The sequence below is a fragment of the Thunnus albacares genome, chromosome 19 (genome assembly GCF_914725855.1).
Source record: "Thunnus albacares chromosome 19, fThuAlb1.1, whole genome shotgun sequence".
Lineage (NCBI taxonomy): Eukaryota > Metazoa > Chordata > Actinopteri > Scombriformes > Scombridae > Thunnus > Thunnus albacares.
Window position 1 is genome coordinate 20236900 of NC_058124.1, and position 26756 is coordinate 20263655.

A 26756-nucleotide genomic window follows, 5' to 3' on the forward strand; every position below is an offset into this window, starting at 1 on the left:
TCCATCAACTCCTGAGGGGATTATCTGGCTCTTTAGTGGCTAAACACGGCATTATGTTCACCAGCTAATTGCTAACTTTGTCTGTCTGCCGTTCGGTGCTGAGCAAGTAGCGTACAGTGGGTTTATCAGAACCTTTTAGCTGAAAACAGCTGCCTACTGCTGCTAGAAACAACACCGATGATAACGGTGAGAAGGAACCAAAACCGAAAGTAAAGTTCCAGGTTAAAAACCAAAACATTGAACTGAAAGACGCTAAAATTCTTCACAGAAGTGAGTGAAACCAGAGAGTCTGGTGATAATTTTCTGTGAGCGATTTGACCCACTGTTTATATATAAAAATATATGTTTACAATGCAACCGCAACGGATTGCAGCACTGCAGTGATCATAATTATAACCAAGTTTCTGAACAAAACACAAACTTCTTTACAGGACGCCCACCAGCAACAGACATTCAATCATAAGTTTAGTGAAGCCAGTTGAAAGAGTCAATCCCACTTATTTGACCGTGAAGGCTTATGATAAACGGGCACACTTTATGAATAGCGGCTCTATTTAGAGATGGCTCCATAAAACAAGCAGCCGTCCACTGTTTTATATTTCGTCATAAAACGGTCAGTGCCATTTGAAGTCCGAAAACGAGATTCATTGTCTATAGTAGTTTTGCAGGGTTGCAGTTAATCTCTTGTGACATCATGTTCATTAAGGTAGAAAATAAGTAGAACTAGTGTTTAACTTGAGTGTGGAAACTTTTGTGGGTTGAGTTTTCATAGTACGTATGCACTTTTAAGCACTTTGGTGCAGGGAACATATAGTTTTTCTAACCTATTCATGGCCTTTATGTTAAGAGCTATTTGGGGCTTTGTGAGGCCATGAAAGGAGGGTTTTATATATATATATCTATGAGTGATGGCCACACACACACACACACACACACACACACACACACACACACGCACTAATGATCCTATAGTCTCTGCAAACTTTCCCTCTCGTTGGACTTCAAAAGGAGCCGCCGCATGACAGCCATATCTTTTGTAGCCCCACCTGTGTACGGGCGTTTCAACCACCGCTATTAGTACAGCTGCTTGTCTATATGCGGCAGTATTTGTTCAGAGCTAAAATAGCTTTAACGGCAGTGTGTTTGACACCGTGTTTTTCAAAAGCAGCCCTATTGTCACTGATGTAATGTCTCTTATTGTCTGTGTGGCTTAAAGGGCCCATAGGTGGTCCAACAATGACAGTAGTACGGTTGATGAGATTTTACTGCCTCTGTGTGTGTGTGTGTGTGTGTGTGTGTGTGTGTGTGTGTGTGTGTGTGTGTGTGCATTTTGTTAATAGACTACCCAGTGAGCTGCCAGTTGGCTTGTCTCATCATGAGGACCAAAATCTGGCAATTCTCAGGCAGGCAGGCAGGCAGGCAGGCAGGAAACAAACAAAACATTTGTTGGCTCTTTCCTGTGGTTTAACAATTAAAGGCACACAGTGACACATGAACACACACACACACACAATTTGTCTGTCTCTCTCGTACTGTACATACACATGTGCGGGCTTTACAAATGTAGTGTTTCACACAATCTGTATGAGTTCCCAACACATTTTTTTTTCGCATGCAGCAACAGAGAAATCATAAGGGGGGAGAAAACTGTCATTGATGTGTAAATTCACTATAAATAATTCCTCTCTCGTCTTACCCGAAAGACCGTCTTGACGCATGTTCGTTGCTCCTGCTCTCAGCTTATGCCCATCTCTCTTTCCCTCCCTCCTGTATCCATTCCTCCCTACATCATTACTTATGAAGCAAAGTAATGAAAGACTCTCGTTCTCAGTGTTTTCCGTGACCCTCCATCACCCCTTCCCCTCTAACTTTGCGATGGGCATATTGGATAAAGTATCCCGCCATAATGGAAAACGAAAGCCGGGTTGTAGCCTAAGCACTCACACGGTGTGAAAAAACAGGGGAAGTGGAAGAGTCGACGGCTTGCTCGGCTCTATATTTATAGGCAGAAAACCTGATTTCAGATCAGTCACGCTAGACTTGCCGCAGACACCTACTGCACACCGGGGGAGGCGGGCAGGCAGACAGACAGAGAGCTTTTTCTAGCTCTTTCTTTCTCTCCTCTTGCAAAGAGTGCAAGCTTTTTTTATTTTCTGTCACCATCCACCTTTGCTTTCTCTCTGTTTCACTGCGGCCTTATCTTGCTCTCTTCACGTGCCTCCTCAGAAACAGAAACACGGGAAGAGTGCCATTTTCTCCACACTGCAAAAATCTTATCATGTTATTTTGTCTGCTGTTGAGTTTTAATAGCTCTATTTTCTTTAAAACAAATGAAAAAAATCTGGCAGTGCGATGAAATGATTTCAATCTGACAATTTTGTAGAATCATTTTGTTGATAGTAGTGTAGCAACTTCCCTTATTCTGTCTTCTTTTAAGATAGTGACACTCATTTCTACTTAGCGTTTGAATTATTTATACTGCACTGGCAGATTTTTTACACTTGTTTGGAGAAAATGAGACTTTCAGGGCTTAATAATAGAAAAACAAAACAGCCAGATTCTACTGCCAAGCAGCTCTGTGAGACTGCACTGTGCTTTGAGCGAAACGCTAATGTCAGCATGCTACTATGCTCACAATAACAATGCTAACATGTTGATGAGCGGGTATAATGTTCACCATGTTTATCATGAACCACGTTTTCTAATTAGCACTAAAGACAAAGTCCAGTTGAAGTACAGTTGAGGCTGATAGGAATGTAATTAGTCTTCCATTTATTTGGTCAAGTATTGAACAAATTAAAATTTTGACCTCTTTGTAGCACTAGAGGGAAAAGTCAGGGGATCACCAAAGTTATGAGGATATATCATCTGGGAACCATGAATGTCTGTACAAAATTGTATGCTGATCCATGAATTTGACGTTGAGATAGTTCACTGGATAAGGGAAAACTTTGACCTGCTGATTGTGCTACATAAAAACTCAGGGGGTCACCAAAGTCAATAGGATACTTTCTCAGGGGACCGTGAATGTTTGCACAACATTTCATGCCAATCTATTCAACAGTTACTGAAATATTTCAGTCTGGACCAAAGAGGTGGACCAAACAACAATGCAATCCCTCATTCTCAATAAAAAATCCTGTTAGGGGGCCCTCGGGGTAAAGTTTGCTGTTGGGCCCCTATTGAACCCTTCCTTGATTAACTAAAATAATAAATAACAGGACGCTTCTACAAAACATGTTCTCACGATTAAGTAATAATGCAGGACCTGCCTTTGTTGGAGCAGTTTCTCTTAAAAATTTGCAATTAACCTTCTCTTCGGTACTTCGCCGGAGGTGGAACGAGTTACCAAACTCATTCAATCAGCAGGGTCCCTCTCAATCTTAAAGAAAAGACTAAAGACCCAGCTCTTTCGTTAACACCTCCGCACTTGATGGACCAAAAAAAAAAAAAACAACTACTTCTATGCACTCTGTTCATTGCCTCTGTGCACTGCCTTTTGGCACCTACATCCTATCGGACTCGAACTTAGCTTTATGGCACGTACTCACATTGTTCTCTCGGCTAGATCCTTGCTTGTGTTGTATCAACTCTCAGTTGTACGTTGCTTTGGATAAAAGCGTCTGCTAAACACAGTACACCTGGTGCTTTTGGGGACCCCGGGGGTCCAGGGTCCCGAGGCAGTTGACTGCTTTGCCCGGATATCAGGAGTCAGTTCTGCGCAAACATCAAAAGACCATTTACCAACTTGCCAAATACTTACTGAAGAGTTGTTTTTCCCTATTTTGCTCATTTTCCACTCGGTTCTTTACATTCAGTCTAATCTTTACTGCTACACAGATATGTACAATCCTTCAAATTAAACCCAACTCTCTCCGCTGTCCTTATCTCGCTTCTTTTCTGTCCTCCACACTCCTAACTCTTCAGTTCTCTCAGCAGCAATGTTGAGATCTCTTTTTTTTCCGTCTTCCTCCTCATCCCCGTCTCTGTCTTGTTGTAAAGAGGCAAGCGGGCTGCTGACTTCATGGTTGTGTTATGGTGCTTCTGTGCTTTTAGCCTAATGGAAAGACAGCTGTGCTCCCATTTCTATATATAACTAACAACATCACATGATGAAGTTTGTCACACCCTCTCTGTGGCTTATACGTAAGGAGTATATGTGAATATGTGTATTCACATGGGTTTATAGTGATAAACCTAAATACCCAAATGTAATCTGCAGTCTTTTTGTATTTATTTTTAGGGCCTTTTTGTGGAAAACCTGCATTTTTTATTTTTTTGCTGCTTTTTTTTTATTTAATCGTTTTTAGCTAAACATAAAAAGTGGATTTATGTAAAAAAAATAAAGCTACATTAAATAGATTTAGTGAAAAGCACTTTGATAAGCCTAGCTGGAACTACTTAAAATACAGTATTTAATGTAGCTTTAATCTGCATAATACCACAATTTTGTTATTAAATGGATGGAGGACATGTTTGGAAAAAAAGACCTTTTCAGCTTGAAATTTCAGCAGATTTGAGTCAACTTTATTTTCAAGGGAAAATAAGGGGAAAACGGTGACACAGTTCTATCTTTGTAACATTTAAAATATCCTTGAATCTTGAATTAAGAGTTTTTTTCTGTGAAGAAACACAATCTGAATCTACATCTACTCTTTCTGCTTTTAATTCCGTGTAATAACATAGACATGATTAAAGGTCAAAAAAAAAAAAAAAATGCCCCTTTGTACTGATTTTTTTTCTATTTACATGCATATTGATGTTTAGCTACAGCTCTATGTGTGTGTGTATTTGCATGTGTGCAAGCGGTGGATTGAGGTATAAGTAACAGTGTTAAGGGATCAGCTGGTGGTGGGGTCGTATCTGTTCAGATTAGAGAGCTTAGTCCTCCCGTCTCTGTGTAATTAACGAGAGACGGAGGGGAAAGAAACAGATAAAGACAAAGAGGCGAAGAGGGGCGTAAGTGTGCATGGAGAGTGTTATTAAAAGAAACCACCAAGCATACACACAGGAACACACTCAGCAGAGGAGGGATTGTGTGTAATGACAGGGTACCCGGTGGGCAGTGTATTTGTGTACATGATGAGCGTGCGCGCAGCAGAGTGCTGAGTCCAGAACCAACAACAGATAGGATATAAAAGGGTTGAACTGCATATGTGGTTTGTCATGCAGAGTTCAGGACCTCCATAATGTCAATAAGGATAATAAGTACTGGACGGCAGGAATGGAGTGGTTAAATGCAGCAGACACAAACATCTGCATGTAGGCAAACACACATTTGTAACATAACAGGTTCGATTTATTTTTGTAATCTGTGTTCTTCATGTCGTTTTTACGTCTTTTTGTGTTTGAAAAAAAAAAAAGAAAAATAACATTATTACATGAAAATGAAAAATTCGTTTTTTCTAGAAACCAAGTTGTTTTTTAAAAAGCAATGATTTAGATTAAAAAATATCTGATGAAAGAATATGTAATCAAGACTATAAATCTCACTAGTGCTACAACTAAAATTTTCTCGATTAATCAATCATTCATTTAGTCTATGTCATATTTTTTTAAAAAGTGAAAAATGGCATTCACCGTTTCTCAGAGGCCACGGTAATGTTTTTAATTTGCTTGTTTTGTCTGACTAACTGGCTAAAACATTACGATATTCACTTTACTGTCATATATGAGAAGGAAAAACCGCAAATAGTCACATTTGAGAAAGTGGAAGCAGAGAATGTTTGGCATTTTTTGCTTGAAAAATGACTGAAACAATTACTTTTTTTGATTATCGAGCAATTTTCTATCAATCGATTATTTGACTTATTGTTGCAGCTCTAAATTTGACGAAGCCAACTTCAAAGCCAACTTTTAATACTCAACAATTTTCATATTTCACATTTGATGCCCAGCCCTACTTGCAGTCAGCAGTTTAATCAGAGAGTGATTTTATTTTTGCTTCATTTGACCATTTTAGAAGCCCGAATAGGAAAAACTTCTATCTAAATAAACCCCCTGAGGTTTTTTTGCAATCCCACCTGGTGTCCACAGTTTTCGATGATAACACAGAACGTAGCCTAGACGTTTCGGTTGGCAGGTGTGTGTCATGTGATTCTGTTTATGCTGTGAAGGGTGTTAATGTGTCTAATGTTAATTTAAAAGGTGAAAATGAGGTGATGCGAGTGTAAATGACACTGTTAAAAGGTATACTATGCAGCATTTTCCTAAAAAACAATGTATAGACAAAAATAATCCCTCTCAATCATCACTTATGACCCACTGGAAGTGTGTGGCGGTGTATGTATCTGCAGAGACCCTGCCCTCTGCCTGTATTTTTTTATTTTATTATGTTACTGTGTTCAAGACATTTCTGGGCGTCAGCCTTTGGGCAGTGGTTGTGTAGTCCACAGCCAATAACCTCATGCAGGGTGTGAGGTCGGCACTGCCTCCGTCTCCCTCCTTTGCTCTGCTCTGCTCATTGAAAAAAAAAAAACGTTTTATTTATCCGATTCACTGCTTTGTTCTCACTAGAGCTGCTCCCTCTCTTCATTCTCTCTCTCTCTCTCTCTGTCCCCCTCTTGCTCTGATGTTGTTGAGCTGGGGAGGAGGGGCCAGCTTTGAATGTTGTGTTTACAAACACCAACCAACAAATCCTGCATAGTATGCCTTTAATTGATTAATACTATACCAGAGTCACACAGGGGGTCCAGGGGATGGGGTGGCGTGGGGTGCTGCAGTAACATAATCCTGTCTGCTTGTTAAAACCCACATAGTATGTGCAAATTGCATGTTCTTTGCTAATGAGTTATGTATTTTTTCTACATTGATAGACATTCATGTTGAAATCAGGTCATACAACGTCTTGAACATGTCTTTAGGGCACAGGGGTCAAAAACTTGTGAGTCTGGATGTTATATTTTGTCATATAAAAGGGAAAAAACTGTCGCAAGATTTATTCTTATCTGGGAGAGTTTTAATTGTCACTCCTGAGGAAACACTGATTCACTGAATGTACTTTCATGTAGGAAAAACAATGGCATCTAGGGAGAAAAAAGTCACTCCCTTTTAGCCCAGCACTTCAGCCCTCAACAGTAATGACTCTTGATAACTGAGGAAGACAAAGCTGCATGGCAGAAAATCCATTAGTGTGTCTGGTGCTGGATAGCAAAGAGACACAGAGGAATGGTGGCTTTTGATACGGCGAGGCCGACTGCGTTGAAAGGCATCAGAAATAACTGGCTTGTCTTTTTGTTTTTATGAGAGTCGGGGAAAGAGTAGAATTATTACCTGACTCTGCAGTCTGCCCCCCCCCCCCCAACCCTCCCAGCTCTATGGAGCATTTTAGTGTCTATCAGCTCGATGTTTTCATTTTACGGCAGCAGCCAGTTGTTTTTAGCAAAAGAAAAGCTCTAGCACTGTATGCTAGTTGTCTAGCGCCTAACTGCAGACAAAATTAGCAACTAGCAGGTGACTTATTCACCAGGTGGCCAGAAAAATGACTCTATGATGATTGACTTGAGATACATTTGTTGAATTATATGTATGTCTCAATCAAACAGTGTGTGGAGCACTGATGTTGTAGTGGGACAAAGTTTAATACCACTTCAGTTACACTGCAGAACTTGACTGCAAATCAAGTTGAAATATTTTGCTGTAGTCATTTGCACTACCTCTTGTGACACCGACAGCTTTTGGGTCTTTTCTGTACCTTTAGTACCTACTTTAGTTCAATTTTCCAATTTAGATACAAGATTAAAAGGTTTTATTTGTCATACCCTCGTACAATGTGTACAGTAGAATACATAGTGGCATACAGTGCTCAATTTAGAATAGGAGTAAAACTAAGAGTTAGAAAGAGACATCAGAATTAGATTAATCCAGTCTAAGAATCTTGATCTCTTTGATTGGATCCCCTCCAGACTGGTTTGGCTTAAGCTTAGGGACAATGCTGACTGTTGGAAGTGCTGCGGTTTTGAAGGGACTCTTCTTCACCTACTCTGGGAATGTCCCATGATTCAGAACTACTGACTAAAGGTTCATGAACATATAAAAAAACATTATCCAGACCAACTTGGAGCTCTGCCCAAGGCTATATATTCTCAATGATCCACAAATGACATCTCGCTGTGTAGCAGCAGACTTTATTCAGACCAGTATGATGATGGCAAATCAAATGGAGGAACCCAGAAGAGCCCTCTTTCCAGGAATGGTTCATAGATTTGGCAAAGGTGGCATCATAACAAACAAATTTCTTGCAGCTCTAAGGACAGGACTGAGAAATATTTGGCAAAGTGGGGACTACTTGGCATACATTGTTAATGTGGACAGATGTTGAAGTGAAGCACACACCATGTACATAATACATACACAGCACAAATACACATTATTTATGTGTCTGAGAATTAATCTATTGCTTGTAAATCAGATGAGATCATGGTGCATATTAATGTAGGAATACACATTTGATCTGTGTGTTTTTTTCATTTATTTATTTGTTTTTATTTTTTATATTTTGTATTATCATTATTATTATTATTTGTATGTATAGGAGTCATTTGATTTGTTGACCAGCATGTGACAAATACAAAAAATCAGTAAAATACTACTTGCAAAATAAATAATAATAATAAAAATTTATACACGCTGGGATTTAAAGTAATTCAACATCTGGAGAACTGTTCAATATTGCTAATTTTTTTTGCTGGATGCTGCAAAATCCTTCTTTTCTTTCTTTAAGTTTCAATCCCTATCCTTATGTACCACACCCTCTCTCCTTCTAGATGTAATTTCAGTTTGTGAAAGTATCGCATGTTTGTAATAATGTATAATTGAATTAGGTTTCACAACAGTTTTGAGGCTGCAGTTAAATTTCACTTTCACTTTTCAGCCAGACTGCCATTCAGGTGCAGAAAGACAAAGAACCGGAAACAGAGAGGAATTAAAAGATGAATAAGAAGGAGTGATTGAAGGAGATGGCTTATCTGTCCATCTGCTATGAAGACAGGATAGGAGAGACAGTTCCTTACGTGTACATAACAGCTGCAGGATGTGATTTAACATCTGGATATGGCTTTTCTTTCTCTACATCTTGTCGACTTGTCACAAGCAGATACTCATGCGAACACCAGACATTTTTTTTTACTTAACATAGAGATTACTGAAATGAGAGGAAAGATGAAGGAAGGAGGGATGTCGGGTCAGAGAAAGAGGAGAAGAAGTGAAGATTAGGGGCATTGTTGCTTCCGTGAGACAGCACTGAGACATCCTCCCTCCCTCTCCCTCCCTCTTTCAGTTTCTTCTCTTTGTGTGTTAAATGTAAGTGGATACTAGAAGACCTCATTCCTCTGCACACTGAAACCTGAACTGCCTATTTAGCCTTCCTCTTTTCAATCTCCCTGTATCTGTTTTTTCCCTTTCCAAACATTCCAGTCTTTACAATTTGTTGTTCACATTTGCTCACTTTGTGCCACGCTCCCCCAGTAATGCTTTCCTTACAATAAAAAGCAGGAATAATAGCCTATATATCTTTTTATGATAACCGCCTCTGCTTCTGCTTCTGTGCGATGGCATGTTTAGTGTAGGTTGAAGCCCAGCGCCTGACCCATCGCCTGCAGACAGAGCTGTAGTTTTGTGACTTTCTCTCTCCCAGCTCCCCCCTTCCTTCCCAAGTCCCAAAGGCTGAAGCAGCTGGCTACATACATATTTCTCTCCGTCTCTCTCTCTCTTCTCTGTCTGTCCTTTCCCTCCCTCCGTCTTTCACTCATCTTTTTCTGCTCTCAAACAATCTCTTTGTCCTTCCTCCATCTTTCGTTCTCCGTCACACATCCCAACATCCCTCCCAACTGTTTGTCCAGGGAGACACTGTGCAATACAGTCAGTTCCTGTACAGTGAAATACAGTACATTTTGTACAAACAGAGATTTTGTTCGTCTCAAATTGCTGCCTCGTTATCCCCACAGTAGTCATCCAGTATCATATTACTGACTCTGTTTAAGATGCTCTGGAGAACAGCATCAGCCTAATGTTGATATGAAAAATGTCAAACGAATTATGTAGCCCATAATTGAGCAAATTGAAAAACTGTATTACGAATCAAACTATTGCATCACATTGCTGCAAAAATGAAATATGACCATGAAGCAGTTCTGTTCATTGATTTACAACTAAAGGGATAGCTACCACAGTAGATAAATGTCTAATCATCAGATGATATATATCATCATATCATCTCATGAAAAGGAATCAGCAATGTTGTATTGATGTGTTAATTCTGATATGGTTGCGGCCAAAAAAGGTTGTCTGTGTATTAAGAAATGGTTAAATAGATATAGAATATATTATCATGAAGCACAGAAAGGCTCCTTTGAGGTTTAGGGACCTTTCCATGACCATTTAAAGGGGAGGTACCATGCACACACACACTGAATCATACATTTTGAGGTCTATATTTATATTCTGGGGCTCTGCTGGTATATCTTGGCAGGATTTACAGTTCAAAAAACTCCAGCTCCTCAGTTCAGCCTCTGTCTGAAATAGGCTGTTTTAGCTCTTTTAGCTCCGCCTCTGTTCTGATTGACCGGCCTTTTGACAGGCTTCCTGTGGTTCTATGTAAACAAACAATAGTACTCAGATTTAACTTCTTTTTCTTGTTCTTAAATCAAAACGGAAACCTCTCAAATACATGTTCGAGCCCAAATCTGATCCGAAACATGTGAGTGGACAACGTAAACAACTTTGGGAACCTTTTGGTTTGCAGGCGGCATTTTTACATACGTTCATCTCAAGTTTTGGAATGTTGACTATGTTTAACGTAGACATCTGACATCATAACAGTATAAAAATAACAGAAAATCACAAAAAGCATGATACATCCCCTTGTCCATACTAACTATCATTCATCGTTCTTCATGTAAAATGTTAAATGTCACGTTTATGTTGCAATTCTAAAGCATTTATAATTTCAGTCAGAGACACTTTCATAAAGGAATTTACCATTTATATCAAATACAGAAAAGGCTCTGCTCTTATATTTATATTTTTGGTGAGGCTTACTTCTTTAGCTATGGTTGCCAGTGTGTGTGTGTATGTGTTTGTGTGTGCTGACATTGCCAAGACAGTCACTTCTGTCACTCAGGTCTCATTGAGCTCGATGAGGTGCGCACAAGTATGAAAAGTATTGACACTGGCCTGTTAGCATTGTGGCAGCTAATCCATAACCTCGGTCAACTACACACTTGTGTTCACGCGCAGGGGACACGCATGCATACACACAGACACTGAAACACACTCATGCTCTATTGACACCTGACCTTTACAGGAAGCAACATGGAGATCAACTGACCAGAAGCTGCTGTCAATCAGAGAGCATCCACCCCTCACCCCCCCACTATTTCTCCTCCATCTTCGCCTCTCTGCTTTCACCCACTCGATATTCATTAAATAGTCAGTGTTTAGTATACAAGAGGAATGAGTGTATATAAAAGGGTGAGGCAGGGTGGGGGGGAGGAAAGGGTGAAACGACAAAATGGAGGCTGAGAATAAATGTAATGTAGAAACAAGTCAGGGAGGGCGAAGCTGATGGGTTTATAAGTGAGAGAAAGGGATTGGGAGATGATAGGGTTGAGGGGAAGCAGATTTGCTTATCAGACAACACAAAACACACACACACGCACACATGAACACACACACAGTCGGCGACTCAGAGTGGTGCCATCTTAGTAAACACAGCTTTGATGATAGTCTTGTGAGCCCAATGCCTTGACATGAAGAGAGTGAACCTGCTGTGCACTGTGTGCGTGTGTGTTTGTGGTGTGAGAAACTCTGCGGCCGGTGTCTCTATTTATGTCTCTGTGTGAGGCTGTGGCTATCTGTGACAAAAATACAAAAAATGATAGCAATATGAAGACATCGGGCCTTGAATGTGTGTGCGTGTGTGTCCTGCCTGCACAATCGACTTATCCCTCTACATAGACTGACTCAATATTGGATGTTTAATATTTAAGTATATCTGTCCTCATAGTGGACTGGGGGATTGGAAAAAGGTGAGAGGAAGCAGTGTGTGCATAGACACAAACACACACACATACACACACACACACACACAGAGGCGCTGAATTAAATTTTCTCACAATCAGAATCTTTCATCCAAGTGCACAATAACACAAGAACTCCATATGCAATCAAGAGCGTACAAATGAGATGAAAATGTATTCAGACACCTAGCATCAAAAGATTAATGATTGTGGAGGAAAGCCAGGCTTATACTATAGCCGTAGCAGCTCACTGCGACCACGGTGCGCCCTGTGCTGTGGATATTTCTGTGGCTATTGCCATCGCTACAGTATGGCTGGCTGTAGTGTTGGCTGTGATTGTGACTGACTGGCTGGTTATTGATACAGCACCTCAAATAGCATGGACGGCATGGAAAAGACTGACACTCTTGCCAGGATTTGAACCTGGTTCTTCTATCAGATATGACAGATGTGTTACCAGTACACCGCAGGAGTTCAGGAAATGCTTCACCACAACACTCATCAAATAACGTAATGTTGGAATCTTAACCCAATATGTCACACATATCTTAACATAAGCTGCAATGATAATGACTTGTGACTGAGTTACCTTCAATGGTCATGATATACTTTCAGCTGCCACAACATTATGACTAATGTAAGTACCTACAACTACATAATGTTAACATTAAAATTGTTTTTTTGAGTTTTTTCTCTGAAAACAATTGCCTGTTGCACCTTGAAACAACACTGATGAGAGCGCTGAAAATGAACCAGAACAGTAAAGTTGTGGGCTGTAAAACCGAAACAATGTACTGAAAATGCTGAATATCTCCACAGTCATGCAGATGCAGGTGGTTCTCTGTAGGTCTGTGACTATGAGTGTCCCCTTTACAAGCACATAATCATTTATTTCATTCCTAATATTAAAATATTGATTACAGCAACTTTAATTGTAAGGGTTTTCTGCTTTTTATATAATCGTGAATTTAATATCTTTGTGTTATGGACTGTTGGTTTAAAAACTGTTGGTCTCTGGGAAAGTGTGATGGGCCTTTTTCAATTTTTTTGACATTTTAAAGCCTAAACAATTAATGGAAAGAATAACTGACAGATAACTTGATGATAAACATAACTGTTAGTTGCAGCCTGACATTATATTGCATGCTTGGTCGCATGTTTACCCCATAAATCTGCTGTATCCAAATACAAATACACACTCTGACACAACACCAATCTACTTAAAATCTGTTTGGTATTACAATCTAATGAAATCCACATCCACACACAGATCTGAGCAGATTCACAATGGAGCCTCCAGATAACTATCATGCAAACTGTCATCCAGGGCACACAGCGCTCATTTAAACCCCCTTTATTATACTGTAAGTGCTGGTCCATACGTACAGTATATATTACACATGTTATATGCATGCTTTCCCACTTTAACATGCAGGGAGTCTATGACTGTACAGTCGTTGCCACGCACAATATGAGATGACAAGCACGCAATCGCATGCACATGAATATGAAGTCATTGTTATGGTGCCCACCCCTAACCACAGACACACATTGACTCAGTTATTTGCTCACAAACATGCAATGCTCTGTTTTTTATGTCTGTATGACAAGTGGAAGAGGTACATTAAGGGTTTATTCACCCATATTACAGAAACACATTTTCTCACTTACCTATTCTGTATGGTTGGGTGATATGACAATATATTCCATGAAATTATATAAATTTATCAACCATCAGAGATGTTGCAGTCTATACTGATGTAGCTATACTTTTTATATCTATAGGTGGATTATGCCAAAGTTAGCAATGTTGCAAATCAATGACTGCATTATGGAAATACAGAGTTTGCATTTCAATTTTCATTGATGTTATGAAGTTCCTAGTTCGGTCAGAGATTTGATTCACTAATTAAATTCAGTTAATTTAGCCAAAAACAGCAATTAATATGCGGTTGTTGCATAGCCCAGAGGACAGCTGTTCACAGTCTGTAGAATATCCAGACTAATACAGACACTGTTTTAAAAAGAGATATTGCTGTTAAATTTTGAAGTATAACTTTTATTTTTCAAAGTTTCATTGACCTGGCAAATAAGATCATAACCATCTGCATGTCTTGGCTCAACTAGAAGTGAGAAAATATGTTTTTTTTGTAATTCAGATGAACGTCCCCTTTAACAACCAGACACATATACGCACCTGTATGATAACATTTGGCCAACTCCAATAATCCAAGACATACAACCATGTATATTAATAAAATCATATATTACCCATATGCATACAGAATCTGACACCACGGCTTTGTACCTGTGAAATCTATATGACAAAGCACACAAACAAAGAGCTGCATATAGCGGGAAAGACGGCAAGACAGAGGCAGACAAGAAGAAAAGGAGAGAGAGAGAGGGAGAGGACAGCAGGCCTGGTCGTTTGTTGTTGGAAACAAAGTGCTGTTAAATGATTTACTTGTTCCCTGCATTTAAGTACGCTCCCTCATTAAAGAACAGGAGCCGGCAGGACGGCCAGCCAGGCTGCTGGATTTGCAGACAGAGCCACTCACGCATACACACACACACACACACACTCATACACTACATCATGCCCGAGCTGACTACCAGTTATGCATTCTCAAATACACAAAAGTACGCATGCACGAACACACACACACACACACACACACACACACACACACACACACACACATAACACACACACATAACACACACACACAGCAGGACCAGAGAGAGAAGTGGGTCACGCTAACCAGCTCAGTCTCACCACATTTGCAACATACAAGGGGTCCTGCTGTTTCACATTAGATACAATATTCAAACACACACACGCGCAAAAATATACAGCTCTTGCACACACACACATAAACAGGAAAATATAGAAGTGCATTGAATTATTATCATATTATCACATCTAGTTATGTACACCCAAACACAAAATATTTACTCCAGAAGAAGCAAATATATTTACTTTTAAAAGCAATACACACCCTCAGTCACATGTTTATTTACTCCCTTTGCTCAAACGCATGAATAAACAGAGGAGTTGAGCATCTCCACAGATGCAATCTATAAATTCATTTACTCAAGCATAGCTAAATGCATGTGTTTACCTAAATCCCGAGCTCAGAACGAGATTTGGACACAAAATCCCTCAGAAATATATTGTGTTAATCTCTTTAACCGTCTTGACGCCTGGAGATTCATTTCGAATGTACATCAACACTACACGCCGGAGATTTATGTTGCTGCAGATGCACTCGGATCCATCGCACGCCCACGCACACACACGTAGGTACAGCAGCGCCGATGGCAAAGCTCTATCAACAGGTGGAGGAATATCAGAGCAGAACCGTAGCGAACGCCAAACAAGGCTGCCTTTCAGTAAACTGATGCCAGTGTTTGTGTATGTGTGCATCCGTTTAGTGCACACATATTGAATATACACTCAAACAGTGACATTCATTCAAATCCTGGTGTCCAAGAATGAGCGTGGCGATGTTAACTGATGCCAACATCAGCAATAAAATCCCAATTTTCTCATCAAAGGAGCAAAAAAAAGGGTCCGTGAACCATCTGGGGAATGGACATTGAGATGGTGAAATCTTACAAGTACCTGGATGTTCACTTGAATAATAAACTGTGCAATGCAAATGCACTAAATAAGAAGAGGCAGAGAAGACTCTATCTGCTGAGGAGACTCGGGTCATTTGGAGTACAGGGGGGCACTCCTGGGGATCTTTTTTTTTGTGGCATCACTGTGGTGGCATCTGCCATCTTCAACAGAGTTGTCTGCTGGGGCAGCAGCATCTCGAATGCTGACAGACTGGTTAAGAAGGCCAGCTCTGTCCTGGGATGCCCCCCCTCCCCCCCAACCCCCCTCGACCCAGTGGAGGTGGTGGGAGAAAGGAGAATGATGGCTAAGCTATCATCCCTGATTGGGAACATGTCCCACTCTATGCAGGACACTCTGACAGCACTGGGCAGCTCAGTGACAGGCTGCTTCACCCGCAGTGTGTGACAGAGAGATACTGCAGGTCCTTCCTGCTGTCAGACTTTACAGTCAACACTGCTCCCAGTAGACCACACACACCAAATACGGACAGATTCACTCATGTGCAGTATCAATGTACACTAAACTGCGCTATATCAATATGTCCTATGTGCAATAGTGTGAATTCAGCCATTGAGTCTGTTTACTTATTTATTATATCTTGCTTTTTTTTTTTTTTTTTACTGATGCTTCTAGCTATTGCACTATCCCCCTTTTGCTGTTGTAACACTGCAAATTTCCCCACTGTGGGATTAATAAAGGATTATCTTATCATATCTTATCCCATCTTGTGTCTCGTCACTCACGGAGGGTTAAATAAATGACTAAGCGGCTGAGAAGATTAATGGCGGGCATATTTTACACTGATGTTCCTTCTGCAAATAAACAAGTACAGAGCTGGATGCGGAAACAGGATGGGGGGGGGGGGGGGGATTCTGAAGAAGAGGAGAAAAGCAGGATAAAACCAGGACTGAGAGGAGGAAACAAGGGTGGAGTGAGAGTGAAGGGGAAAGTTGAGGCCACAGGAACTCTCCCATAAGAGCCTGTTTGTTTCCCCATCTGTTTACTCCACTGCGCAGTTCTTTACCATGAGACCGTTACACCACTTGTCTGTTGCTATGTTCCACATAGGGGATGAAGGAGAGCATTGATGCAGAGGTTTCCATTCGGGTTCTTTTACATAGAGTATGAAATACGAGCATGAAGTGGTGGAGCTCACCCGGGTGACGTATGGCATCAGCTAGTGGGAGTAGCGCACACGAAATTTCTTATTTGGCAGGAGCTCAGGCCATCCTGTCTACAACACAAATCAACAGAGAACAGAGATTAGGGCATATTTACTTATGAGCTCAGTGATTTATATATTTTCCAACATACAGTAGCTATCTGTAGTGGTGCCAACATGTCTGTAGAGAGGAAAAAAAACTTGGAAGATTTATGACTGCATATAATCTGAGCCATTATGACTAAAAATCAGAACTGAAAAGCCACAGAAGTCTTGGTTTATTTTATGTGGGACAGATGTTAAATATCATATATCAAAAGAAGCGTGTGTCACCCCACTGGCAGGATATTTATTAGATTTGTTTGCTGTCGTTGGGTTATTGCAGCGGATAGGGGCTGGTGCTTTTCTGTTGCCATCTTCCACTAATCAGACAAGATGACAATGTTTTTCATTGACCACTGTCTTTCAAGTTCACAAACCACTATTTCTTTCTTAAATCACTTTCCGACTAGTTGCCTAGATGTATGTTGACTGATATTTAACAAAAAAAATGTATAGTTAGTGTAGAAATATGCCCGTTCCAAGTTCTGAGAGCCCATGTTGATTTATTTTGTGTGACCGACGATGCAAAACCCAAAGATATTTAATTTTCAAATGATAAAAGCTGAAACCACCAGATGTTTGTCAATTCTGTTTGAAAAATAACAATGATTAATAGCTAGTATAATATTTAGTAAAGCCTATTAATTTATGGTCAATAAACAAACGGATTAATCAGCTAATTGTTTCAGCTCCAACAGCAATGCGAAAAATGCTGAAGATATGTTTGCGGTCATGTAGAAACAGTCGATTCTTCACCAGAAAGCACTGATGGAGATTCATCTGTAAAATTCCTTAGCACATATCTTGTTCATAAAACTTTAATTAGCAAATCTAAGATCGATTTTGAAAATGTTTGTTTGTTTTATGTGCTTATGTACTTTTTTTTTTTGTCCTGATGAGTCGATATCTGACTTTTTAAACTCAAATATTAATATCTGTTTTACCCCCAAATGTCCGGTATCAATTGAGCTAAAATTCATATGAATATGAATCTGTTTATTTATATATATGAAGTAAATAAATGTATTATCTGTCATTGTTTCTGATAGGTTTGACTACCAGGAGCTGCTCCACAACTCTACCTTTTGTTTGGTGCCTCGTGGTCGACGCCTGGGCTCCTTCCGCTTCCTAGAGTCCCTACAGGTAACAACTATACTCGTTATTAAAGTCACACATGTTGCACAAGACTCATATAAGCTCAATATCATGTACTAATGTATGGGTTTACAAGTCTCAATCATTCTCTTACACATAGAAGAATGCAGTGTCAAATATAGTGGCATAACTCCGACAAGTAATGTTGAGCACTGGTCCCCGTTCTTTTGTTGTTCTCCCTTCCTGCGTTCATCCTGCCTGAGGACTTGGGGACTTTCCAGTTCCTCTGGGGCCCACATAAACAAACAGCTAAAATCTCTAAATACTATTTGCCAACGTAGCAATCACAAAAACATTAGCTGCAGCATTTCCCTCGACATAACACTATTAGGAGTGACCAATTACACTTTATACAGGAAACCTGATTCAATGAGATCCAGCTCATATACAGCCGAGTCAACGCGGAAGGGCGCAGGACGCAGAAATGTTTATGTTCCAGAGCTGTGGTTTATGTCGTTTTTTGGTTATTGACACCTTAATGGTCACATCTGCAAGTGTTTTCCCCAGACTATTGTGTCGGGTTGAGTGCAAATCTAGCCATAAAGCTTTATTTGCTATTTGCTGGGCCTTTTAAACTGAAATGGGTCCATTAACACACGCTTGCACACACTTACACAAACACTGTAATCGTTCATTTAAGTCCATCAGTGAAATGCGCAAGTACACAAACAATGAAGAAACCGCAGGCGCTGGAGCAAGAGAACAGTTTAAAGCAGCCTGTTTGCTGTAGTTCTCTCTCTGCCACCCAAGTAGACAGTCTCACACTAGTGCAGGAAGCAGTAGTGGCTGTTTTTAGATTTGCCGAACACTGAACTCTCTGGCTGCTACAATGTTCCTTGGCCACACTGCTCTCCAAGGCTGTGTGTGTGTGTGTGTGTGTGTGTGTGTGCATGTGTGTGTGCATGTGTGTGTGCGTGCATGAATGGTCCGGAAGCATCCATAGGAGTGGCAGCCTGCCCCACCGATGTCTGCTGAATGGACAAATCCACACACAACCCACTTGGCTTGGCAGCAGGCAGCAGTCATAGTCCCTTTCTCCTCCTGTCTTCCCTCTTTGTCCTATCTTTCCCTCTCGTTTTTTTTTTTTTTTTTTTTTCCCCACCGTCCTCTCTCTTTTCCATTCAAGCCACTTTTCAAGATTTTTCATTTGTGTATTTTTTTTTAAATTTTATTTTGGTGCCAGCCAAGCCCACAAAAGAACTGGCAATTACCAATGTGGTAAGAAACTTACTGCCAGCTTTCCAATATACACACAGACACACATTTGCACTCTCCACATACACATTCGCTCGAAGCCTCCTCTTCTTCTTCTTCTTCTTCTTTTTCTCCCAATGCAAACAAAGCAAAAACAACTACACAGCGCATAGGCTTTCATATTACTCTCCCTTCAGGCTGGGGGAGAGCTTGCAATGTTTGAAACTCACCCTCAGAGTGCCTCATCTCTCAGGGAGAAGACTCAGGCGAGCCCCGGGCTGCCTTTCAAATTTAGAGGCCTTGGATTATCACTCTGGGAGTCTTCGCATGACCTCGTCGTAACCTGGGGCCGACTCCGACACATACACACATGTACAAGTCCTCCCATTTGCTCAAGTGTCCTTCAGCAGGCCTATTCTCAGATGTAATTCAGGAGCGTGGAAGACCCAGTGGGCCGGAGAGTGCGTTTGATCTACACTATTTTGGCTGCTGCTGCTGTTCTCTGGTGGTTTAATTAGGAAAAAGAAAAATAACACCCAGACCTATCAACACTCCAGACCACAATGAGTAGAAAGAGGAACAGAGGAGAATGGGATGAGAGTGTGGTTGGAGAGAAACGGTCCCTTTCTTCTCCTGTCTTCCCTCAGAAAGAGAAACCAATAGACGCTCAGAGATTGGGAGACCAAAGGAGGGCTGCGGGAACAAAAAAAAAAAAACGTGAAATAAGATCAAAAATCTGTCAGCGAAGGAGGGGATAAGGCAACATCAAAAATCAACTTCAATAAAACATGTCTCCACATATCAACCAGTTCCTCCTTATTCTCCTCTCTCTATCTCTTCCTTTATTTTACCTCCTTCCTAGCATTCGTCCCCTGAGTGGATGTACCTAATTAGTACACCAAGAGTCAGCCACGTTCTCTGTTTACATGTGTATGAGTGACAGTCTTAAACAAACCCGCGGGGCTTCCTAGGAAAAGAGAGATACTGTAGAAGTTATTACCCGTTGCAGGCACCCTATAAGGGTCACGCACGGTCAGCTGCACATAAAGACACAAACACACAAGAGCATTGATCCTACGATCTGCTCCGTTTGGGATATCACGGTGCCAAGCAGCTGGGACGGAACTCTTACAGATTGTGTTCATGCAGCTGCAGTATGTCGTGTTACTGTATGTTGTTCACTGCCAACGTTTGTCCTATCAGTTGGTTTATCACTTTCACTGTCTCTCCCTGACTCGCTCCACTCTTTTGTGTTTCTGTGTCCAGGCGGCGTGTATTCCCGTGTTGCTGAGTAATGGTTGGGAGCTGCCGTTCTCCGACGTCATACAGTGGAACCAGGCGGTCATCGAGGGAGACGAGAGATTACTGTTGCAGGTAATATGTAAGCGTGGACACACGTGTGCAAATACACGCTCTCACAAGTGCTCTTTTACACAGAGACATAACTAGGACATCAGGATGTCCTGTGTGTGCACCCAGAAATCCGGCACGCCTCTACTGTACTCCAGTCCTGCATCAAAGAACACCAACTGCAACACTTATTAGTTATGTGTATGTTTTAAAAGAAGAGAAAATTACATGCGTGATAAGTTTATTGATTGAAGATTATTGAAGATACTAAAGGTAATGAATCATTTGGTCTTCAAAATGTCAGAAAAAAGTAGAAAATTCCTGTCACTGTTTCCCAGAGCCAAGGTGACATCTTCAATTTGTTTGTTTTGTTGATTAATTTGTCTAATCAATTAATCCACTATTAGGTTCTACAGTTGAAAATGCCCTGATTTTTTTTAAAGATTGGTTTAAGCAGATTTTTATCCTGATTTTATTACTTGTACCCGAAAGATGTTTTGTTTTATGCTGCAAGTCTTCACTGCAGTTTCCAGTAAACAAGGTTATCATCCATTGACCGAAGCTCATAAAATGCATCAAGGTAAATAATAAATGAGAGGAAAAATGTAGAAAATGCAAATGAATTGTTGGTTATACACCAGAGTAATTGAAGGTGGTTTAAAGACTCAAATGGTTAAAGTACTGCTACTTTAGGATTTTGTTTTTAAGATTTTCACCCATTTTTGTGGAGTTTTTAATAGTGAAAGAAACAAAGAAATAATATCCAAACAAGCAAAGTAAAGCAAACCAGTTCCTGGATTTTTTTGTGGAAAAATAAAAAAACTACTACTGTAACAGGATTATTTTGCACAGCATTTTCCTCTTTTAACCTCTATGCTGTCCTAACTTTGGTTAAATGTAATCATAATCACTGGGAAACATCCAGCAGGCAGGGTTGCAAAGCAGGCATTACCTGTATCAAACGGTGTGGTTGCAGGTTGGGGCCTTTTGAGATTAAACACCTATAGAGGTCTTAATCCAGCTCTGGTTCAAAAGCGTCCGCTCGCTCATCCTCCGTGTCTCTTCTCACACACATACACAAGAGTAAACACAATGAGCAAGCAAAGCCGCCTCATTCTCAGCTACAACCTTTATCTCTCTGGCTCACACAAATTACACCCTGTCTCCTCTGCATTGATCCGCTTCGATCTCGACCAATAGAGGACATGAATTGGCATTTAGCTAATGAACAGGAACAAGACCTGAGAGCTCAAGGCGGGGGAGACATTTTCAAATTAGGGCAGAGTCGGATTGAATGAGCTGACCTCGTCATTGGCATTTCTGCACGCCCGCAAAATTCACCACATGGAAACACACATATAATACAATAATAATATAATACACACACACACAAATATTCACACCGTCGATGAGCTGAAGTAAAGGAGTGCAAGGTCTTTGTAGAAGAGGCCAGACACTCGAGACTAATGCTCTAGTGTAACTGTCCCTCAGATGTACTTAGAGGAAAGAATGAGAGGAAGAGAGAGAAAGAGAAAGTGAAATAGCCTGGTGAGATGTAGAGGAAGACAAACTGAGAGGTTGAAAGAACAAGGGCAGGACTGAGAAAAAAAAAAGAAAAAGAGAAAGATTGAGCTTCCTCCTGGCTTCTTTAACTGGCGCTCATTAGAAAATGTGTTAGCTGTGTAAAGACTAAAGGGTTTAATGGAGTCAGCTGCTCGCACTTTTCTCAGTTCAACATGGCTTTCTTCCACGTTGATTGAGCCGCTGAGCTTAACTCTCTAAGTGATTAAATCAATTTTGAAGATTCGCTTGAAACCCCCAATTTAGCCCTTACTAAGTAAAGTCTAATTATCTGAACAACAGGCCACAAATCAGCTCTGTGTCAACTGTTTTTTTTTTGTTTGTTTTTTTGGTGATTGGTTTTTTGGGCTGGATTAAGCAACCGCTCGATTCAGTTAACTCAGTTTTGATCACTTAAATGCCATTTCCTCCTTTTTCTTTTTTTTCCAGTCTATTTTAAGAGACACGACTTGATTAAAAAACAACATATCAAGTAGAACTCTTTGTTGCTTTTTTTGATCTCTTCTTCTTTCCTTGTTTCACTGTCTAAATCTTTCTCTCCTCTCATCTTTTTTCTTCAGGTGCCGTCCACAGTGAGAGCAGTAGGAAATGAGAGAGTCCTGGCTCTCAGACAGAGGACCCAGATGTTGTGGGAAGCCTACTTTTCCTCTGTGGATAAGATAGTCCTCACCACGCTGGAGGTCAGCCTCAGCCTTAACACACTCAGCATAAAAAGCACGGTCACACCAGAAAGTGGCACAGTAATATTCTTCTGTGCATCTTTGCAAAATATTTGGTTCTAGGTGACATAAAGGCTACTAGCTAGGATAGTTGGTGAACTACTGTAGTTGGCGAGCTAACCAATAACATAGCTAGCTGAGAGAATGCTAGCACTAGTTAGCCACAGTAGCTCCCACGGCTTCTTTGTTTTCTTTTTTTTAAAAATGATTTCCTTTTATATTCCTATTTTCTTTTATCTATTTTCTTCTTCTTATTTGCTAACTGGCAGGCACAAAGCTCAATAGCTTGGCCACTGTTTTTAGCAACCATCTCATTTCAAGCACGGCAGCAACTCAACAGAAGAATAACGTTTTATGACTCTATAAAAGTTTAAATAATTACATTAGAAGAAAGCATCGGTGATATAATGTCTGGTCTAAAACAAGTTAGGATGACGTATAAGCCCTTGTGCAGTCGTGTAGGTAAATTTAATGGAAGCTGTACTTTTTTTTGTAGGCTAATAGCTTTTTAACTTTGTTAAAATCACAAAAGCTCCAACTTCTACTAGTGAGAGCTGTGGTGGATGCCAGTTTGTTGTAGAATATAAAAAGTAAACCACAGGAAAATGTTTTTTTCAGAGTTCACTAAATTTGAACTCCATGGCCACCACAAGTGAATCCTTTGCTCGTGGTGATTGAATTAATTTTTTTCACCACAAAATGTTGCTTAACTAAAAGCAATATGAGTTTCATTCTATCAATCAAATTGCATCAAATCATACCTTGAACTTTGACCCTTACCGCCGCCAGACTTGTTTATCTCCCACAAATGCTTATGGTATGTTGCTTTTGGCCGCTGCATACTGACTAGAAACCTAAATGAAATGTATTATAACTCTGAATACTCAGCGTTTCTGCTACCATACAATTCTGTTCAGGAATGTGCTGCAACATATCCTTTCCAGTGAAAACATCTACAAAAAGAAGCCACTGCTGTAAACACAGGTTTTCTGTTGAACACACAGCCATAGTTGCCACCTCTGTGCGGTTTACAGCCTGTGCGCTATCATCAGGCTTCTTTCAGAAAGGCTTTCCAGCAGAGTTTTCAATCAAACCACCCTTCTATCATTATGATTATGGGGTTGGATCGTGGCCCATGCTCCAGATTTCTACTCTTTTTTACTATGTTGGTTCAGTGTTGTATTGAAGGTCTAGGGAACATTTTCAAAGCAGTCCACATCCGATCCGCCTGAAGTCTCAGAAAAACCCCCTAATGTATTGAAATGATATATCATTACATTGCAAATATCAGTCTCAACCTGCCAGTTTCTGCCTCACTGCTCGCCATTATCAGACTGAGAAATGTTTTCTTTTTCAGAGTAGTTTCAACACTACTGGGGAGGATCATAAAAAATATATACATATATATATCTTTGAAAGAGACATTTCAATATTCAGAAGGAACAACTTCATCTTCACAGTGTTAGCATCCACTCTTGCTCACACATTACACTATCTGTCCATCTTAAAGATCCCCTCCAGACATGTTTTAAGATGTATATAAAATAATAATTTGTGTCTGATATTAAAAAAAGTTCAATTATCTTGTTCAAACCCTTAAAAATGACATCTACTCCCTCATTAAAAATCCCAGAATCTATGAATATGTAAATATATTTCATTTCAAAACTTTTCCTGCCGGACACAAGATGTCTCCTACCTCACTTTAAAGTCTATTCTCAGTGTATGTGCACTTGAAGCTTCAAGTTTCCACATCACACTTGCGTAAGTTGAATATTGGACCACCACTGACTTCAAACTAGTTGTGATGTCACAAATCATGCTTGCAATTGGATTTTCAGTGAGCTCAGAGAAACTTTCCACTTTAAGCAGATGATTGTGAAAAACTCTGTACATACATCATTCTGCAAAGTGAAGCTGAAACATCCAACTGAAGGAACAAAAAGGAAAAAAAAAAAAATGTTGCTGAGTGGAGGGGGACTTTAAGTTTTTACCCTTCGGTCTTTGAACAAGCTAAAAAAGAAATGTACTTCAAAGGTAGTTGCTCCAGCTGCGAGAAAGTCATTTGAAGGTTAGCCCAAGGGTTAAGCGATGCATGAAAAGAAATAATAACCTTCTTATACGAGCAGTTTTAGCACACACCGCCAGCGTCAGTTTTAGTGCATAAAAAAAATGCTGGGCAACAACAGATTTAACTCCACTGAAATCTGAAGAAATCACACAGTGAGTAGTAGGCTTTGCACTCTGATGTTTATAAAGGCAAGTCTGGTAGCCCCTAGTGTATTTGCTGCTGGGGATTTATGCTAGAGATAATAAAGGAAAGGTTCTGGAGGTTGGTGATAAGCTGCTTATATACATACAGCATGCAGAGGGGAACCTCTCCCCATGGGAGACAGCTGTGCAGTCAGCCTGAGGTCAGTGAGGCAGAGGGCTACAGAGTGGATGCCGGTGTCGCTGCTGTGTGGACACCTCCTGTTGGTGTAAATGGGAAGTACATAGAGCATATCATTAGGGACTGGGGAGTGCTGTAATATGCACACAGGAGTGCGTCAGTACTCAAATTGCAGTGGAGTTTACATTAAGCTCCCATTAAGAGTCTCATTCAGAGGGGAAAAAAGGAAGTTGGTGCAACCCACATCCAACCCGCCTCTGTTTTTTTTCCCTCCCCAGATCATTAAGGACCGTGTGTTTTCTCACATATCGAGGAACAAGTACATGTGGAACTCCCTGCCAGGAGGTCTGCTGGTCCTACCAGAATACTCCACTCACCTTGCACATTTCCCTTTCTACTACCTGGGATTAGGTAAACACACTTCTTCATTTAAATCAGCCTGTAGAGAATGCAAATCCTGATTGCACACTTAGGATGGTGATAAGATTATTATTATGCCGTGGAGACAGACACAAGTAATCAACACTCCTCCAGGCAATCATAATCAAGTGTTTACCAATGTCTGGGTTTGTATTGGTTTTAATTTTGCAATCCTGTTTAAATATGTCTTATAGGTAGATAGATGAAGTTTATTATTGTTTCATCGGTCTATTTAAAGCCACTACATGTAGAACTTTGTGTGATTGACATCTTCCAAATTAGCATGATGTTTGTTTTTGTAGAAACATGAGACATTGCTGGTGACAATTTGGTGCGGTCGATGTGTTGCCTACAGTGGTTTGAGTTACTGTCTGAGCTGTAAAGTTAAAAAAATCTACACGTTGTGGCTTTAAATTGATGTGTTTATAGACCATTTCATATTTTTCTTGTATAAAAGAACATTTTGTAAAAATCCAAAAAGGTACACATGCCCTCTTTACCCTAAAATAATTTTTTGTGACCTTCCTCAGGGGTCATTCCAGGTCAGGAGTTTACTGCTGTCATCCACGCTGTTTCCCCATTGGTCTCTCAGTCTCAGCCAATCATGAAGCTACTTCAGGTGGTCTCCAAGTCAAAATACTGCTCGCAGGTAAGTAAGCCAAACTCTGTGATAAGATTACGATTAAATACAACGTAGCCACGAATTGTAATTTTTGTATGTCAGCAACTATTTCTGATCAATCTAAATCATCTACCTGCGTATGTTTGATACTTTAGATCATCATTCTCTGGAACAGCGAGAAGCCGCCACCAAATCGGAGCAAATGGCCACCCATGCCTGTCCCCCTCACTGTGACAGACGGCAGGAGGAAGGTGAAGGCCGATGCCACTCATAACTCACACTTAAGCCCGCTCTGACATCTGAGTGACAGCGTGACAAACTGTCAGTCGCCCAGTCTGTCTATGAATCTCTTTTTTTTCTGTTTTGGTTTCTGTTTCTCTTTCTCCGGTCCTCTGCTTTGATGTCTATTTTTCT

The 26756-nt window shown here is 40.4% G+C and overlaps 1 protein-coding gene across 4 annotated transcripts in view; it reads left to right on the forward strand.

Moving 5' to 3' along the window:
- ext1c (exostoses (multiple) 1c) overlaps positions 1–26756 on the forward strand; it is an 88619-nt gene that overhangs the window by 58477 nt on the left and 3386 nt on the right. For all 4 annotated transcript variants that reach the window (XM_044335365.1, XM_044335362.1, XM_044335363.1 and 1 more), the window contains exons 3-8: positions 17959–18052; positions 20525–20632; positions 22750–22869; positions 25579–25711; positions 26251–26369; positions 26498–26593. In XM_044335365.1, coding sequence (XP_044191300.1) covers positions 17959–18052; positions 20525–20632; positions 22750–22869; positions 25579–25711; positions 26251–26369; positions 26498–26593 — 670 coding nt within the window. The remainder of the gene's footprint in view (positions 1–17958; positions 18053–20524; positions 20633–22749; positions 22870–25578; positions 25712–26250; positions 26370–26497; positions 26594–26756) is intronic.